Here is a 19,080-nt window from a genome sequence, read left to right as displayed (position 1 = left end):
ATAACATACATTTCAAAAACCAAAAACCAAAATCACAAATTTAAAAAGGGGAAATCAAAACCATAAATAACAAAAGAATAAAGAATCAAAACTTTAATCAAGTCAAATTACCAAAAAGCAAAAGAATCGTTAGTTAGTAGAAAAAGCAAAAACAGGCCAAGTTTGGTACTAGTTTTTGAAATTCAAAAAACCCACGGGCCCACATTTCAAATCCTCAAAAGCCCATCAAAACCCAACCAACCAAACCAAACCAAACCGTCGGTCGAACAAACAAACAACCAGCTCAGTTCAGAGAGAGAGAGAAAACAACAATGGCCGGTGGTGGTGGTGGTGGTAGCGGTGGTTCATTAGCAGGTTTACAAGATCATGTCAAGTTAGCAAGAGATTACGCTCTTGAGGGTCTCTATGATACTTCTATCATCTTCTTTGATGGTGCTATTGCACAAATCAACAGGTTCTTTTTTTTTTCTTCTTCATTGTTTATCTTTTTTTATACTAAAGATTGTTCTTTTACTTCATTATAAATAATGGGTTTTGATTATTTTTGTATTTTGAGTCATTTTTTACACTACCCATTAATTACTTTGATGTGTGTTTCCCATTTTCATTGTAAAGTTTGTTCTTTTGTTTCATTTTAAATAATGGGTGGAAATTGTTTTTGCATTTCGACATTACCCATTTAATTATTTTGATGTTTTTTATATGAAATTAGCATTGTAACATCGAAGAGGAAAAATGATTCACAATTGACTTGATTCATGAATGAGATGTTAGAATTCTTTTTGTGTTGAATGGTGACAGTAATTAAAGTTTTTGGTCGATGGATCTTTGGTTGTCTGCTATAATTGAAGTTTTTGTTTGATTATAATTGAAGTTTTCTTGATATGAATTAAGTGGAGTTTTGAGTTGGACAAAACTTAGATACATTTCGGATTTTTGTACTGTTCTTAACTTAAAATACAATTTTTGTGGTTACAACAAACTATGAGTAGTTAAGAACCATACGAAAAGAACCACGGGGAGTGCACCTAGGTTTTATCCTTCTAAGTATTGTGTTGTAGTTAGTTGGTTTGGTATTCTGTTAAATAGTTGATGAGATGTTAGAACTTATAGCTATTTTTGCATTGAATTATAACAGTAGTTGATGTTTTAAGTTGATGGATCTTTCAACGTTCGATTATAGTTAGTAACATTTCTTGATATCAATCCATTGGAGTTTTAAGTAGGACAAAATAGGTGCATTTCCTTAAAGGCTTTTTGTTTGGTTCTTAACTTAAAATATACTTTTTGTGGTTATATAAGTTAACACACTGAGAAAATTATGGATGTAAGGAAATCACGGGTAATTAAGTTAAGAACCACATGAAAAGCACTTAAGGAAAGGAAATGCATCTAAGTTTTAGCGTTTTAGCTACAATCATGTTGTGTTGTAGTTAGTTGGTTTGGTTTGGTTAATTGTACCCTAGATTTGTGTTGTAGTTAATTGAAGAAGTTTGAATCTCGTATGATTGCAGGCATCTAAACAGTGTTGATGATCCTTTAATTCGTGCAAAATGGATGAATGTTAAGAAAGCTCTTTCGGAGGAAACTGAAGTAGTAAAGCAACTGGATGCAGATAAAAGGGCGTTTAAAGATAACCCTATTGGAAGACGCCCTCCGTCGCCTCCAATTTCTACAAAATCTTCGTTTGTTTTTCAGCCATTAGATGAGTATCCTACTTCATCTAATTCTTCCTTCGATGATCCCGACGTGTGGAGGCCACCTAGTAGAGATACTAGTAGAAGACCCGGAAGGGGTGGTCAAGTCGGTACTCGCAAATCTAATCAAGATAGTAAATGGGCTCGAGGTGCTACAACAAAGACAACAAGTACCACTGGCCGTGGCGCAAAGGCTGGTGGTGCTACTAGCAGGACTAACTCAGGGGCCCGAGGATCAACTCCGGTAAAGAAAGGTGGTGCATCTGGAAAGTCTAGCAACACAGATGCAGTTGTAAGTTTCAATTTCTATGGAGCATTCTGCTGGACTACATTTTCTTTATCACATTTTGTTGTTACAAGATGTTATTCCTACATATTATTTATTCGGTGGACTAAACAAAATATTAATTTTGTGTATGATCCTACAGAACCATAATTGAATAAGTTCTTCTGAGCATTTTGCTCTTTTTATTTTTTGCTCTATTTACTTTACTTTCTGATCCAAAAAGAGTATAGAATGATGGGCTTTATGATAGGTTTTGGCGTGTCCAAGTTTCTGACACACTGCAGCATCTCTGATTATAAGCTTATCCCTGACTACTGTTTGGGTAGTTTGAAAAACCATCAAACTTGTATTTGTTGTTTTGTCCTTATGGTTTTGAATGGTATTCGTACTTTTATAGAATGGTGATGGTGAAGATGGGAAGTCAAATAAGAGAATATACGAAGGTCCTGACCCTGAATTGGCTGAAATGCTTGAAAGGGATGTGTTAGAAACCTCTCCTGGAGTGAGATGGGATGACGTTGCAGGTCTTACTGAAGCAAAAAGACTTCTAGAAGAAGCCGTTGTGCTTCCCTTATGGATGCCTGAATATTTCCAGGTAACCTTAGACAATTCTCACTCCAAATGTTCTCTGAAAAACCTGCTTGTCTGAAGTTTAGAATTCTGATTGTGGTTTATTTGTATGAGACTGTGTAATTGTTATCATGATAGTTAGTTTTAACGTTTAGACCCTTGATTGGATTTTTGATCAACAGATCTTGCATATATTTACTCTGCAACTAAGACCGATTTATGAAGTTATTAGGTTCATGCTTCTCTTGTTACATGAATCTCATATATACAACACTTTGGTTTTGAATCTCATATAACACTTTGGTTTTTTTAACTGCTTCATTTCTAGGCCCATTCTATTAAGACTTGTTCGGTTGAGCTCATTATTTCTGTTTTTTTTTTTTTTTTCTTTCCAGGGAATTAGAAGACCTTGGAAAGGTGTCCTTATGTTTGGTCCTCCTGGAACTGGAAAGACACTTCTTGCTAAAGCAGTTGCCACTGAATGTGGGACAACGTTCTTTAATGTTTCTTCTGCTACTTTAGCTTCTAAATGGCGTGGAGAAAGTGAGCGAATGGTGCGGTGCTTGTTTGATCTTGCAAGAGCTTATGCACCAAGTACAATTTTCATTGATGAAATTGATTCCCTATGCAACGCTAGGGGGTATGTCTATTTTTGCTCTTTTAGAATCCATCGCACATGATAGTTTTTGAAATTCGTTTATACTTCTATTTCTCTAATCTTCATTAAATCGGATTATATAGTTTGTCCTTGGTTGTGTCTAGTTCATTAAGTAATAGATATATCTTCTTTTTTTCATCTTGACTTGTTGGCTTCACTCTGAATTTGTACTCTTTGGAGTCTGGAATTATGTCACAATTTAATTGAATTAACTTCTATTTCATAAGGGCTTCTGGAGAGCATGAATCATCTAGAAGGGTGAAGTCTGAACTTCTAGTTCAGGTTGATGGTGTAAGCAACAGTGCAACAAATGAAGATGGTAGCCGAAAACTAGTAATGGTCTTGGCAGCTACTAACTTCCCATGGGACATAGATGAGGCACTAAGGTTTGCATTTGGTTTTCTGTGTTCTTTTCTGAACTATTTATATAGCAAGTGATAAAAACTTTTGGTTAGTTATCTATATCTGAGATATCTTCAAAGGTAATAGTCTACACTTTCTGATCCGATTTCATGCTTAATGTAATGCAGGAGAAGGCTGGAAAAGAGAATATATATTCCTCTTCCAAATTTTGAGAGTCGTAAAGAGTTGATCCGGATAAATCTGAAGACCGTTGAGGCAAGTAGTGTTTTTTCATTATTTTCTTAGATAATTTTTGCTTTGTAAAGGTGTACCGAATTTCTACTATAAATATCATAAATTATAGTACATTATGTTTAAAGCTTTATTTATCAGGATTTGAGGATTAAAATTGCCAACAAAACAAAAATTGGCATTGAGCATTTAACAAGATAGTAATATTCTTTTGTGGATGTTTTTTTTTTAATTGGAGTTGTTGATTAGTCACTAAACTTACCATAAGTGCAGTTTATTGAAAGGGGGGCAGATTCACTTATGCTAAAACAATAAAACTTGATTTTTATATTTATAACTGATCGTATCATCTTGGTATCAGGTGGCCGCTGATGTCAACATAGATGAAGTGGCTCGCCGGACTGATGGCTATAGTGGAGATGATTTGACAAACGTCTGTCGCGATGCTTCCTTGAATGGAATGAGGCGGAAGATAGCAGGAAAGACTCGTGATGAAATTAAGAGTATGTCTAAGGATGAGATTTCGAAGGATCCTGTTGCCATGTGTGATTTTGAAGAAGCATTGGTAAAAGTCCAACGAAGTGTTTCTCCGGCTGATATTGAACGCCACGAGAAGTGGTTTCATGAATTTGGATCAGCATAAAGACACACCAATGGTAGTGTTAGTTTTATTTATACTACCACTTTGGTTCTCTGTTGTGTGGATGAGTTGTCTGTATTGTTTGTTGATATTTGACTTGTTTTTTCTGACAAGTTTCAATGTTGTTTGATGGTGTTGGAGGGTTTTCAATTGTTAATTTGTATCTGTGACTATTGAGTATTGATGTAATGTAATCTAATATGATTTTAAAGCTGTTACTCTCTCATTATGCACTAAACCTTGGCATTTGAATTTCCAACTTGTTATCTTTCTATCTAATATGTTGTCTTACTTTTAATCCAAGTCATAAATTGAAAATAGCTTATACATAAACATCTTAACTTTATTTTATTTTTTGTTGTAGAAATAGCTTATAAATAAGTGCTTATCATGATAAACACTTATGTTATAAGCTGCAAATTAACTTGTTTATCCAAACATGGTTTGAATCTCCAAAGATGACAACTTTACTTGCCATCCTATAAGGCACAACATGACAAGTTTGTACCCTCTCATAACAAACAAAGAAAATATTGAGTATTTTGTCTTTCTTTTGTATAGAAAATTGTTCTTGTGTAGTGCCGAATTATTTGGTTGTGAGTTTGCATAATTAACTACGTACCATCTCATTTGAGTACAAAATTAGTCTTGTAATTAGTATACGACATTAAACCTATCCCTCTCAACTTAACATTTCTTAAGCTTATTATTACATAGGACTCATCACTTCTTACTTTAAGACAACAATAATTAAAAAAAAAAAATGGTAAGTTAGGCTATATATATATGAAGTATGAGCTTATAATTAAATCTTCATTTTAAGTAGTTATTCATAGGTGATATCACTTACAAATTAATCATTCTTCAAATTATAATTATTTCTTTCTATTCTCACCAATGGAAATGCTCAAATGGAGAAGCTTCACCCTTATATCATTTTACCTAATCTATCTCTTCACATGCTACAATGTTTCAGCTACTTCAGCACAAATAATGTCCAACACAAAACTAGGTAAGTCAAAATTAATGATCTATTATTATTTTTCTCATATATCATTGAAATTTTTGTATTAGTTGTTTTTGTAGCTAATACATAGTGTACCATGGTGGTATATTAAATTGTGCAGATGATCTTGGTGAAATTATTGACATATGCGGTTTACCATTATGTGGAAAAGGAAAATGTCAGCAACAACCAGGATTATTCAATTTTACATGTGATTGTGACTCTGGTTGGAAGACATTAAAAGTTGGTCCCATTGAATCTTGTGTTCTTCCTAACTGTGAGTGATTGATTTTTCATATTCATGAAACTTGGAAGTTATTGAGAATTAATGAGAAATGAAAATATTATTTGAATGATGATTTTTCACTATAAAAGTAGAAAACATTGCATATAATATGACATTAAAATAAGGTAACATTATAAGCCTTTAATTTATTCACACAAATAAAATAAAATTAAACATATTAGGTGTTGTTTTTGCCGCTTATTTTTGTCTTTAATTTATAAATAAACATTGTGTTTTTCACCATGCTTTTTGCTTTTAAATATTCTTGTTTGTTTTCTACCAACTTGGATCCAGGATCTTGCTTGCATTTGGTAGAACTAGTTCTTCTGAAGTTTTTTCAAAAATATTGAAAACAATAAATTAATTAATATACGTTTGAGAGAGAAAATAAACAAATTAAAACTTCCTTGAAAATTAACATTGACACTATTTGTTTGTTGCAAATGTGAAAGTTTATATAACCAAGGGAGTATAATTTTATTTTATCTAAATTAATTATGAATGAGAGGTGCAGGTACTGTTAATTTGGAGTGTGGTGATGGAAAACTTCCAACCGCACAACCCCAACTTCCAACTGATACAAACCGTAAGTTCATCATGTTGCCTTCTTGTTAAATTTGCAATAAATAAATGTTCCCTATAGTTTTCAAAATTTTCAACTAATTCTTTAAAAAAATAACTCAATAAATATTAATCACTAGGTCAAACATTTTTTGTTACACTATTAGAAATGAAATCTCAGAGTGTCGTTGAAATAAGGTAGATATAAATATCTTTATAAATGTTGTTTGAATTTTGAACCCAAAGACTTTACCTATTATGGACCAAAGCACTGGCTCCTCATTCGGAATTTTTATTAGAAAAAAATGAAATATTGTGCAAAATAAAATGTGAAAGAAATTTAGTACATAAGCTAATTTGAGTGTTTTATACTACACAGCATGTTTGTTTAATTTGTGTGGAGATGGAAAGTGTGTAAGAGATGGCTCCGACTTTAAGTGTCAATGCAATGAAGGCTCAGCCAATATTCTTAATGATCCTAAGATGTTTTGCTTGAAAAAATGTAAGCTGCTTCTTATTCTTATTTAAATATTCTTAGTGTTTGAATTACAAAACCACTATGATTTGATTTCACCAATCTTATTGTGAATTCAAACATGTACTCACATTGTCTTAAATTTACCCTACATGTTGTCCATATGATATACAACAAGATTTATTATGATTATATTAACCGTCATGGTCTAACGTAAGTGTTTGGTGCTTTTGAGTAGGTGGCGTAGGAGGAGATTGTGCTGGTATAGATCTTGGTGGGTTCTTCACACCAGAAGTTCCACCTCCACCTCCACCTTCACCTCCACCTCCAAATTCAGGAACTGGTAAGTACTTTATTCAAATTATCAGATAAATTTGCTTGATTCCTTACATTTTTCATAAAATGTGAAGCATGAAAAGTCTTAAATTCTACTCTGTGATCTTAAAACTCAAACCATATATGATATTTCGCATTATAAAATTTTATAAGCTTTTCAATAATTACACATTCAAAAGTATTTTTTTAACACCTGAAAATTAAAACAAACCATATCCACCAGAAGCTGCAACTCCAAATTTAGGGCCTGGATCCTCTGGAACTGGTAAGTATTTTATTCAAAATCTCACATAAATTTGCTTGACTACTTAGGTTTTTCATAAAATGTGAAGCATGGAAGGTTTTATTTTAAATTCTATCCTTTAATTTCTTAAAACTCAAACTATATCTGATATTCATATTTCACAGATAAAACTTTATGTGCTTATCATTAAATTAATTTAATTTTTGCATATGACAGGGTCAGGTGAAATGCTGAACTGCTCAAAGAAACTTTATATGCTGGCTATAATGATCTTAGCAATAATATCTCAAAACTGGATTTGAAAGGGAGCATTGAAGTGCTTGTAGACTATTTCAAAGGAACACATAATATTTATAAATATGTCAAAGCTGGAATTTAATGCAGTTATTTTTATTATTTTTTTGTTTCCATTTTCCATATAAGTGTCCTTTTTCATTTTAATAATATAGTAGTTCTGATATGTGATCATTTAATAAATTTGATTGATTATCTATGTATTCTGTTTCACTCATGAAACTTGATCCTCCAAAGAAATACTATTAATGATGCATAAGTTTACATTTCAATTGTTTTATTCATGACGGCAAGTAGCATAAATAAAGTCTTTAACAAAAAGATATGTAGTAACTAAATTAATCAAATTGTAAATAACATTCAATAATAATAGATTTACTGATAATATATGTCCTAGATAGACAAAACTACATTCAATCATCCTCATGGATTTAAAAATGCTACACTTTGTAATATTTCCCACTCCTAAAGATAAGGTTAAACTTATTGTACTTGAGAAAATCCAGAATAAAAGGCTTCTATTTTATCTAAATAATTACTACAAATGTCATATAAGATTTTCACCATATTATAACTGGTTTCAAAGAATTGGCTTTGGCCAGTAAATAATGTTCTAATGGTATTTACTGTTCTGAAGGCACCAGCTTCTTCAGCTCTTTTTTATTAACCTGAAATTTCAAACAGAGAACAATTATCTTTCCTTTCTAAATAATATTTTGTGATGAAATGACAAGGAGAATGATTTGTGTTTAAGGCGGCATATAAGGAAAAGTAACTTACCTTCCCCATTGCATTGCGAGGGAGCGTCTCCCACACGATTAGTTGAGTTGGTATCTGAAAAAGATATAGACAAAATTTCAGAAAAAAATTACTTTTGAGACTCTTGTAACTATGATAAATGAAAGATAAGTTGATGCATCAAGGAAACACAATTGACACAATATAAAAATAGCATAAAAAAATCAATGTAAAAAACAGTGGTTTATAGCTGCTATCTGACAACACTGTAACAGAAAATTAGTGATTTGTTAAAATTCTTCTACGCTATAGCCACATTTTTTGACAAAAAAATCACATAAATCATGTGCATATATTTTTTCGCAAGGACATGAAAAGTACGACGTATGTAATTCAGTAACACAAAGCATATTCCATGGAAACTTGTATATGATTTATAAGAATAAGAAAACAAAAGACGTATCTCCATTATCAGTATATGTGTGTATGGAGCGTATCAGGAGATAGCACAAGAAGTTTTTGTATTGACCGTAGAATCTTCCTCCTCCTCATGCTCTCACTTGATATGCTCCACATACATATAAAAAACATACAAACAATGGCCGTGTCATCATACCTTGTAAGGTGCAAGTTTATTCTTGGCCCAGTTGGATAATTCTTCAAGGCTTAGAGGAGGTTTTGACTCTTTATCTTGCTTCTCCTTTGGCACGATAATCGCACAAACAATTTCTCCGTAGTCTTTGTCCGGTAAGCCCAAAACGCAACATTCTGAGACAGTTGGATGCTGCAAAAAGGTACTGATTGTGAATATCAATCATATCATAAACTATACAACTATATAAGGGTTCGTTAACAACAACTAACAACCATGGGATGAGAATATCATAGCCACTTGCCTCTAATATTACTGATTCAATTTCTAATGCAGAAAGCTTATAGCCACCGCTCTTGATGATATCTGCGTTAGTACCTGATAAAAAGTAGAAAAATTAACACAATAGGTTTTACTGTCATCATAATCTAAATTCTACTAGTACTACTTTCTTGCCAATAAGACTGTAAAATTATTCAGATGAAACCACATGTCCTAGTTATTAGCAATTTAGGTTGTTTCTTTGAAAAATTGCTGATATGCATAGCTGAACTCAAGCCCGGATAAAAGGAGAGGGTTGAGTTAGGTAGTCAACAGCCATTGTAAAACCTAGTCAAATCTCTATGACATGGATCTTATTGGAAGATGCATTTTGGAAAAATGAAAAGACCCATCTCAAGGATAGCATCATAGGAATTCAAATTTGGTTACATAACTACGCATGAGAAACATACATCATACTTAGAGAATAAATTTCCTTACGTCCTAAAATGATGAAATATCCATCTTTATCCGTAGTAACTGCATCTCCAGTCTTAAAGAATCCATCGTCTGTAAATGATTCCTTCGTTACCTTCATGGAAAAATACAAAATTTCTTAGACGGAGATATTACATTTCTTTTACCATTTACGATCCTTGGAATCTTGGACTTTTTTTAACTAAAATTTATATAGTATTTCTATCCTTAGAACAAATTTTATTTCTCGAGTAACTAAAAAGATATGCAATGTTATGATTTTAATGGTTCATGATTCATCATAACATCTTAAGGAATTGTTTGTAGTACTAAAAAAGATCAAAAGAAAAGGTAACAATTATCATTAATTAATGATTTCATAATCAATAAATGTATGAAATTAATATTCTGAAAGTACCTCAGGAAGTTTCCAATATTCTTTAAACAATGAAGGGCTTTTAACGCAAAGCTCACCAGCTCCAGTTTCTTCACCCTCATGCTCCTCATCTGCAAGAATCTTGACCTGTAATGCATAACAGAAAAGCCAAGATATCACCATCTTTTACATTGAGCATCAACAACACTCTACACAACTCCATCCTCCGGGTTCATAGTAAAAAAAAAATCATCAATTTTTCACATACATTTTTTAAGTTTCGGTCATATATTACTTTCTTGAATGTGCTACTTCTTCTGTCTCATCTTAAGTGTTGTTTAAGGTGCTGCACAGTCGTCTTAAGAAAATTATTGAGTTTACTAATTTCTATGACAAAATGAGCCTTATTTACTAAAATATCCTTTTAAGTAATATTTTGTGGAATAGTTAGGTATGTTGAGATACAATAAATAAGGGTATATTAGTGGAAAAAAGTAATTAATACTTCATTGATAATCTAAGGTGAAAAATAATATGAGACAGAAATATTTCAAACATGACACTTAATATGAGACAGAGGGAGTAGAGCAATATATTTGGTTTCTTCAAGCTGTTATTGAAACTCGTACCGAGATCATTAGTTAAAAATCATTAACATTGTTGTTTAGACAATCTGATCACATAAACCAATTACATAGCAATTAAATGAGATAGCAAAAAGTCTATTTTCTATGGTTAGAAGCAAATGGAAAAGTGCAAGACCAACTAACCTGCACACCGGGAAATGGTTTGCCAACGGTGCCTGCTTTACGCTCGCCGTTCAATGGATTTGACAACGCCATGACAAACTAGAAACATCGATACAATAATATAAGGTTCTAAAAATTCAGTACGATATTAATGAGAATTGTGTATATGATTCTGTACAAGTCGAAGAACTTCAGCAAAAATGATTTGCTAAGTTAAAGAATATAACATAAAGTTTACTTACTTCAGTCATGCCATATCGCTCCAATAAGCGATGTCCGGTGATGGATTCCCATTCTTGCATAACAGGTTGAGGAAGTGCAGAGGATCCACACATCTGAATAATAGAATGATAATATATCAGATTTTTGAGATTGAGACTGGTAGTCATTGCACATTAACATAAATAAATTGCAAGTGAGCAATGCATGGTAAACCACCATACCGCTATGGCCCTGCTTGGATAAACAACTTAGTTATACATTTTAACATAAGTGTTTATCATATAAGTGCTTATGTATAAGCTATTTCTATAACAAAAAATGAAACAAAATAAAGTCAAACTATTTTCATACAAGTTATAAGTTGTTCTCATAAGCTATCTTCAAAGATCATATGAAAATAAGCTGAACACAGCTTATGGACATGTCATAACCTATTTCCATAGGCTCAAATAATCCAATCTAAACAAGCCCTAAAATAAACATTGATTATGTCAAATTAGAAAGAAAAATAAAACAAACAATCTTCATCTTCTGAAATTCGAAAAAGATATCCATTTATATTCTTTCCAAAGATTAAAATGTTTGAATCATGTAACAGTCACTTACCATTAGACGCAAGTTCCTTGCGCCAGATGCTGAAGTCGCTTGTAGCTCAGGATCCATGGCACGATAACCTTGTATTAACCGGGTGTACATAGTTGGAACCTTCATTTAAAAATTATCTATAGATCAAAATGATGTCACCGAAAACATCTTTTACAATCATAGAAATTACAGTTCATTGTAAATGGTGTCACATAAGACTGTATGTAAAACTGATTACTTAGTTTCAAGAACAATAAAGAACACCACCATATGGCCTATAAATACCGTCTTCGTATGATTATATATCAGGCAAAGATAATTTATTTTCAGGCAGGCTTAGATTATATACAAAAAACCAAGGTCTTGTGAGAATAAACCATATTATAAATCTGCTCAATGTTCATAACAATCATACTTACTCCAGTGAATACGGTTATAGCACCATCAGCTTTAGATCCTTCAGTTGGATATGACTCACGCCATCTCTTCCAAATTCCACTGACACTAAACTTCGGCAAAAACTCAACCTTCAACAAGACATTAGATTCTCAGCAACAACAACAAACTATAAATTTTCAAAATGGATGCTATGTTGAGGCCATTTTTCTGATTGTATTTACTATGTAAGTAATGAAAAAGAAAAAGTAAATTACCGTGGAACCTGCGTAGAGAGGGGCCAGTAAACCATTGAAAATCCCATGGACATGTACTTCATATATGTTAAGGATTGACATCACAGATATCTCAAATCATATCTTGAGCAAATATACAAAATATGATAATATTTTTTTTTTTCTTTCTAAATTTTAACTACAAAAGTATTGAATAATGCATATAATTTTTTTTTCATGGATATGATGTAGTGGTAGACAGTGCAAAAACTGATCAGCAGATGTGTACCCCCATGCTTTTGTCAATGTTTGGACCTAAAATCAAGACAGATTATAAAAAAAGTCAATGAAAAAGAATAACAAGTATCAAAGTGCATTATGATTAAAATTAAGTTACAACAAGAAGTATTTGTGTGATTTGATTATTATCATAACAAAGTAACTTACAAAACTATAGAACTAGCTTTTTCAGAAAGAAGATTTTATATTAGTACTGAAATTGTCTATTTGAGGTAGCATTAAAAGTAACTAGATATAAATCATAAAGAATACCTGAGCAAGGATGCTTCTGTGTGTATGAACAACTCCCTTAGGTTTACCTGTTGTCCCGCTAGTGTATAAAATCAGTGCCGGATCTTCACCTAAGCCAAATGATACGAAAAACAAAAAGACAAGAAAAAAATTTCAGAAAATTTCTACCAAGATAGTATTCTACTTTGTCCATTTTTAGAAGATGAAAATGTGATATTCTTACTTGATCTTTCAATGTTTTCCGGGAAAATACTGTCTGCATCAATTTCCCCATTTTTTGAATGTCCATTTCTGCTCTTCTCTGAGGAATTATTAGGAACGGGCGGGATGTGGAAAAATTGCGATGAGGTTTTATTGGCAATGCTTTGCATTAGTTCACTATGATCTTCAGTACTCAGTATTGCAGAAACATCCTATAATCAAATTATTATAATCAAATTTCTATTAAGATTCAATCCAAAAAGCAAAATTAAAGCATAAATAAATAGTCCAACTAATTTGTTGGCAACATATAGCCAAAAAAAAAATTCTTTAGGGAAGGTTTATTTTGAAGCATATTTACATCAAATATACTTTTCACAAAGGAAAAAAATCTACAGATAAACCAGCTATTTGAAAATTTCATATAAAAGGTACCAAGAAAATGTCAATGGAAAATTAATAGAGTCGTGAATTCTTAATGTTCACAACCTAAACGTCATACAAACAAAAGAAAGGAGATACTATATAAGAAAAGTGAGTGTTTCCAAAGCATACCGAATTATTCATCACATAGAGGAGCTCTACTTCTGGATAGCTGAGTGCAAGTGGAACAGCAACACCTCCACTAAACCAAGTAGCAAGTACTCCAGCAACAAATTCGGCAGACGGTTTGGCTACTATTCCTATCCGAGCTCCACCAAGATTTCCCTGGATTTCAACGACATAATAAATTGACTAAACGAATCTTTTGTACATAAGCAAGAATGTAGTACAGCACTCACATAGTTACAAACGCCCAGCAATAGACTAAGTATTCAATTACTCTTAAATTTTTAGCAGATTGATAAAAACAGAATAACTTGATATAAACATGGGTTCTATTCTTGCTATTTCCATAATAAAAGTTTAAAATAATCAAAATGTTTTAATATAAGCTATCCTAGAAAACTTATGAAAATAAGCTGAAAAACAGTTTGTAGACATGTCCTAAGCTGTTTCTGTAAGCTCTCTTAAACAGTCTCACACGTGCTTATGCCACTAGATCAGCTCAAATAAGTTAATCCAAACTGAAAATAAGTCTATAGGAACTTCCGCATTGGTCATAGGATGACAAATAGTATTCCCAATTTCGTCTGACTAAGAGAATAGTAAAAGAATTTCAAGGTGTAACTCACTACCTTCACATCATTTCCACACAAAAGATTAGATATCTTCTGTGCCGACGAGATGAGCTGCTTGTAACTATAACTCTGCTGATCAGCTCTGATAGCAACACTACCATGAGCTGCAGCTTCTTGCTTAGCAATTGCTTTGAAGACCTCCATATATGTTGTAGATTGAGATGCTATATAAAAGGAAAAACACAATCAAATAACCTTACATATGAACTAATTAGATACAGTACAAAACAAAGTCTGCATTATAGAGCCTGAACAAGAAGGTATCTATTTGGTATTTTACTCAAGGGACTACTACTCAATAAACTGATAACTGCTCAAAACCAAGACGACCCTTCTAGAAGAAATCACTGCAGATACATTTATTTAGTTAACATTCAACCCAACGAAACCAATTGACCTTTTTACCCTCTTAAAACATTAGCCAGAGCACTAATTATCAATGTTGCATGTACAAATAAGTGTTTCAAACAAATCAGCTTTGAACACAAGCACTACGTTGGGAGTTCAAGTCGGTTTGGAACCCCAAATCTGTCGAGGATAAGCTAGATAACAATAAATATGAGAATTTTTCAACAAACATTAGAAGAAAGGAACCCTCTTAGTAAATCCCAATTCAGCTTCTGAAATTGCATGGCATTATTAGGCTTGTCCCAAAATAAGAGAAATTACAAAATCACAGTCCCAAAATCTGCAAACTGTCTGTCATCTTAATCCACATCAAGACTAATAAGATTAATTTAACATTCATAATTAAAATTCCAATAGCAAATTTGATATTAAGTATTCGATTTCATGGACTAATTTGAAAAGTACACTAACATATGGTATCATCTGAACTAAAATGACCCACAATTTCCAATTCCTATGACCTTTTTTTTTTTTTAATATCTTTAATTTTCTCAGCCTTAACATTTCAAACACATTTTGGAGTTTACTCCAAAACATAGCAGCCATTATTAATTGTGCATGAGATAGTTGACACCTCCGTAACACGGACACTTCTAATTGAGAGATGTCCAATGTCTAACACAACACTGACACGCATGATTACATTCAATTATGTCATTTTCTCAAATTATTACCCATGTCCATGCATCATAGTTTGAGACACCCCAACAACATATTAAATCAAATTCAAGACCAAGATAAAAAAAAAAATCACCACCCCCAATAAAAACATGAGCCAAAATCACTGACCCTAGTAAAAAAAATCCATTTTTTTTGTTAATAAAACAAAACAAGACAAGACAAGGCACAGATACAGATACAGATACAGACATGCACACTCAATCAACAAAAGTACAAAACGAAATTTCCATTGTAAGTAACAAAAACAAGAGAGAGAAAACTTACTTGAGCAAGATGATGAACGAAATTGAGAGGAAGAGAAGATGGGGGTGTAAGAGTAATTAATAGAAGAAGAAGAAGAAGAATGGTGATGAGGAAATTTATGAGGGTGATGGAAAGGAGGTAGAAGAGGGAATTGTTTGTTGAGGGTCTTAAATGAAGAAGTCATTTAGGTGACTCTGACTGCCAAATTTATGATGATGAATTGATGATGGTAACTATAAAAAACTGCAATTTGCGGTGAAGTAGGTGGAAAAAATTTCTTGTGAAACAACACCAACAACAACAACAACAACGTAAGCGTTTGAGTTTGTGTATGTATGTGTTTTTCCTAACTCATGGAACATGAGAAGAGTTTGTTAGATGTCACAGTTGGTATTGGATTCAACGTCGTAAGGCACGATACGCAATTGCTTTTTTTTGTCTAACATGCCATGCCATGCAATTTGCACCACTAATTATAATGTCTTGTCGCATTGCACCACTGTTTTTTAATTTATGTACACTGTAAGGGGAAAGATTTTTTTTTTCTTAGTCAAATCACATTCACATTATTGAAAAGTATGATTTTAGCCATAATTATTTTAAATTATAATATTATTGATTGTCGATTGTCCAAAACATTTTACATACATATACAGTAGAATCCATAATTCTTTGAAAAACATTAAGATATCATTGTTAAAATTATTCAAATTTAAGTGTATAATTGAATTTATATATCATATATGTTGCTAATTACTAATTATGCTTTAATTTTATTTTATGGTTCAACCTCAACATTGTTTGTCTAATGATGTGGTTCAACTTCGACATTGCGGAATTGCTCAAGAACAGTAAAGAATTTCAGGTTCTTTATTTTTTTTCAATCTTCCTCTATGCCTCCTAAATTAGCTCCTATATTGCCGCCTAAGATTAGAAAGTTTGAGTCTGGAGCTGAGAAGCGAAGGAAAAAGAAAAAATATTGTTGAGTTAATTGAATCCAAACAGGAGCTCTTGAAAAATTGATGAGTTAAAAAAAATATGTTTTGATTTTATCATTGACCTCTTTTCATTTTCAGAGCCGAGCATTCGAATTTGTAGGAACGATCCTGATCCTGCATATATTACAGGGATAATCCAACTTGTTTTTTATTATTGAAAAGTAAGTAAAAGAAAATTCATTTCTATATATAAGTGAAGTAAAATATTTTTTATGTATTGAATTAAATCATACGAATAAATATTTATAGAGATATTTTATAAACTAACTTAAAAAAATAGCATCATGTAAAACGTTCTTTTTTTAGAAAGGGTGTAAAACTATTTTAGTTTATACAAATTAAATCCTAGAAATATTTACAAATGTGTCAAAAAAAAAAAAAAATCTACAAAGAACAAATCAACTTTTTTCCCTAACTTTCTCTCCCCTCTCAGCAATCTAATTCTACGGCTACTAATCAACCAAGGAGGACAAGTTGTGTTTCCCACTTCAACCACTTCTTTCAAAAAGACCAAATTTGCTTCTTTTATTTTCCTCTATACTCGCCTTTCATCAGGTACAACAACAAGAAAAGACAAAACATTGTTCAAATAACAATCATATTTGAAATCCATTACTTCTTTGTCCCTTTTTTATTTTCAATTAATTTAAAGGTTAAAATCTCACATTTAAAGTGAATAAATGGATAATTCAAAATTCGAATTACAAACTTGCATATTCTAATGCATTGTTTTTATCAAGTTATGTTCAAACTATTTGTCCTTTTTATAACCCTAAATTGATATTTTTCACATGTATTAAAAAATTGATATTGTAATTAAATTAGATTTAATCACTATTTTAGTTCCTTAACTATTTTTTTTATTAGTTTGAAGTTTGAACCCATAATAAATTTTTTGTCTCATTCAGACCTATAAGTTAATCATTGTTATACAATTTGGTCGTTACCGTCAAGGGGTTAACTCCAAATGTCTAAGATGAACAAACATTGCATGTGGTCCACCAAAAACCTTATTAATTTTTTTAATTTTAATTGTTCGATCTATTTGTCATAAAATAAATCATTAGATCTTCGAGGTCTATGGTATTGCACTATCACCATCTAATTTTTTTTTTCTCATTTCTTCATCTTCATCATTTCTCTTATTGTTCATGTCAGTCATACCTTCAACACAAAAACCAAACAAGAAAGAAAAAAAAACACAAGTCCCCACAGGAACCACCACTCTTCTCCTTCAATGGCGCCATCACCTACACTCGTCTTCCCGACAGGGAAGATTTATCATCCCCATTCTCACCTTCCTCCTCCAAAATCAAACTCTCTGAATCAACTCAAATTCACCAATTTATTTAATTCAATTAAACTCTCTGACTCAACCACCTACCCTCAACTAAATTTGAAGAAAACTCTCTTTGTGCCTTCAATCTCTCTTCATCATATCCAATTTTGAGGAGAACTTTGTTTGCACCATCACCAATTTTCCTCTCTTCAATTTATGCATACCCTCATCGAATCCCTTTTCGATCTCTTCGTTCATACCCTCAATAATTCTCTCTTCGGTCTCTTCGATTCCATCTCCGAATTTAATTGAGTTTTTCTTAATTTTTAAATCGGTTTAATTGAGTTGCAAAAGTAATTATCTTCTGGTTTATAGAAAAAGTTTGTTTTTTTATTGTTTTTGATTGAATATGAATTTATGGTTGTTTTGTTTATTGTGAATTTAAATTATATGTTTTTTTTGTGTTGTTGCTAAGGTGGCCCTGAGCACAGACCGAGGGGGCGGCAGCCCAGGGCACCACAATTTTATGGGCACCCAAAAAATATTTTTACTACCTATATATATATATATATATATATATATATATACACTTGCATAAAAAATGTAAAATGCTAGTTGTTGATAAATTTACGGGGGAACTTGTAACGCCCCGTTACCCAAAAGTATTTAAATATAAAATATTCATCAGAGTAATTCACCAAACGGGCATGCTACACTACATTTCAAAATTTCTTAAATAGAAAATAAAACTATTTAATTCAACATCTTTCATAACTTCAAAAATCATGCAGCGGAATGTTTGCATTTCAAATAACAACAACAACAACGGTTAAATTCTCCAAACAATATCTTGGCATAAAGCCTTAACAACACAATTCATCCATCATAGGGTCATAACATCAAGTTCCAAAATAAGATACATAGGAAAGAAAAACAATAATAATTCCCCTCCCACGTATCAGAGCCCTAGACACAACACTTGAGCCACCACCAACTATTCAGGATCACCTGCAAGTTACCCATAGGAAGGGCAACATTTTCAAGCAGAAGGGGTGAGATTCACAACAATAAAATATAGATATAAAAATCATCAATTGAATCTAACATCCTATAACATCAAATCATCTTGCAATTATAATTATATAATTCCACAAAGCAACAACAACGTCACCATTACATCATTTCATCATAATATATATGTATAAATATATACTCATCAAACAACATCATCAATATAATAACCACAACCAACAATGAAGACTCATGCATGACATGACGACACCACTAAGACTCTTCAAAT

General features: G+C 32.1%; 2 protein-coding genes and 1 non-coding gene across 3 annotated transcripts; 2 read left to right on the top strand and 1 right to left on the bottom strand.

Annotated features, from left to right (window-relative positions):
• Positions 1 to 189: 189 nt before the first annotated feature.
• LOC25491373 (katanin p60 ATPase-containing subunit A1) lies at positions 190 to 4,678 on the top strand. The gene is made up of 7 exons (XM_013599273.3): positions 190 to 454; positions 1,515 to 1,989; positions 2,381 to 2,578; positions 2,949 to 3,193; positions 3,439 to 3,597; positions 3,742 to 3,829; positions 4,167 to 4,678. Exons 1-7 carry the CDS (start codon positions 312 to 314, stop codon positions 4,446 to 4,448), a joined length of 1,590 nt encoding a protein of 529 aa, XP_013454727.1. The 5' UTR covers positions 190 to 311; the 3' UTR covers positions 4,449 to 4,678.
• A 1,999-nt stretch (positions 4,679 to 6,677) lies between these two features.
• LOC25491372 (uncharacterized) lies at positions 6,678 to 7,889 on the top strand. The gene is made up of 3 exons (XR_005645859.1): positions 6,678 to 6,800; positions 7,012 to 7,116; positions 7,570 to 7,889. It is a non-coding gene; the product is annotated as an uncharacterized protein (transcript).
• Positions 7,890 to 7,994: 105 nt separating this feature from the next.
• LOC25491371 (malonate--CoA ligase) lies at positions 7,995 to 15,926 on the bottom strand. Its single transcript, XM_013599270.3, has 17 exons — positions 15,525 to 15,926; positions 14,169 to 14,335; positions 13,546 to 13,698; positions 13,013 to 13,202; positions 12,811 to 12,899; positions 12,504 to 12,573; positions 12,301 to 12,353; positions 12,067 to 12,174; positions 11,669 to 11,767; positions 11,083 to 11,175; positions 10,862 to 10,939; positions 10,134 to 10,238; positions 9,740 to 9,830; positions 9,282 to 9,355; positions 9,002 to 9,169; positions 8,428 to 8,481; positions 7,995 to 8,315 (listed from the first exon to the last, which is right to left on the bottom strand). The coding sequence occupies exons 1-17, from the start codon at positions 15,685 to 15,687 to the stop codon at positions 8,271 to 8,273; spliced, it is 1,800 nt and encodes a 599-aa protein (XP_013454724.1). The 5' UTR covers positions 15,688 to 15,926; the 3' UTR covers positions 7,995 to 8,270.
• Positions 15,927 to 19,080: the final 3,154 nt, after the last annotated feature.

Source organism: Medicago truncatula, chromosome 4 (genome assembly GCF_003473485.1).
Source record: "Medicago truncatula cultivar Jemalong A17 chromosome 4, MtrunA17r5.0-ANR, whole genome shotgun sequence".
Classification (NCBI taxonomy): Eukaryota; Viridiplantae; Streptophyta; class Magnoliopsida; order Fabales; family Fabaceae; genus Medicago; species Medicago truncatula.
This window is presented reverse-complemented; position numbering and strand designations above follow the sequence as displayed.

What these genes read in the sequence shown, in the direction of transcription:
- LOC25491371 (XM_013599270.3), bottom strand. Translation starts at nt 15,687, where the DNA reads ATGACTTCTTCATTTAAGACCCTCAACAAACAATTCCCTCTTCTACCT. An exon ending in TGTGTGGAAATGATGTGAAG is followed by an intron (nt 13,699 to 14,168) that starts GTAGTGAGTTAC and finishes GTTGAAATCCAG; the next exon opens with GGAAATCTTGGTGGAGCTCG. An exon ending in ACAGAAGCATCCTTGCTCAG is followed by an intron (nt 12,574 to 12,810) that starts GTATTCTTTATG and finishes TCTTGATTTTAG; the next exon opens with GTCCAAACATTGACAAAAGC.
- LOC25491373 (XM_013599273.3), top strand. Translation starts at nt 312, where the DNA reads ATGGCCGGTGGTGGTGGTGGTGGTAGCGGTGGTTCATTAGCAGGTTTA. An exon ending in GCTATTGCACAAATCAACAG is followed by an intron (nt 455 to 1,514) that starts GTTCTTTTTTTT and finishes GTATGATTGCAG; the next exon opens with GCATCTAAACAGTGTTGATG. An exon ending in CTAGCAACACAGATGCAGTT is followed by an intron (nt 1,990 to 2,380) that starts GTAAGTTTCAAT and finishes GTACTTTTATAG; the next exon opens with AATGGTGATGGTGAAGATGG.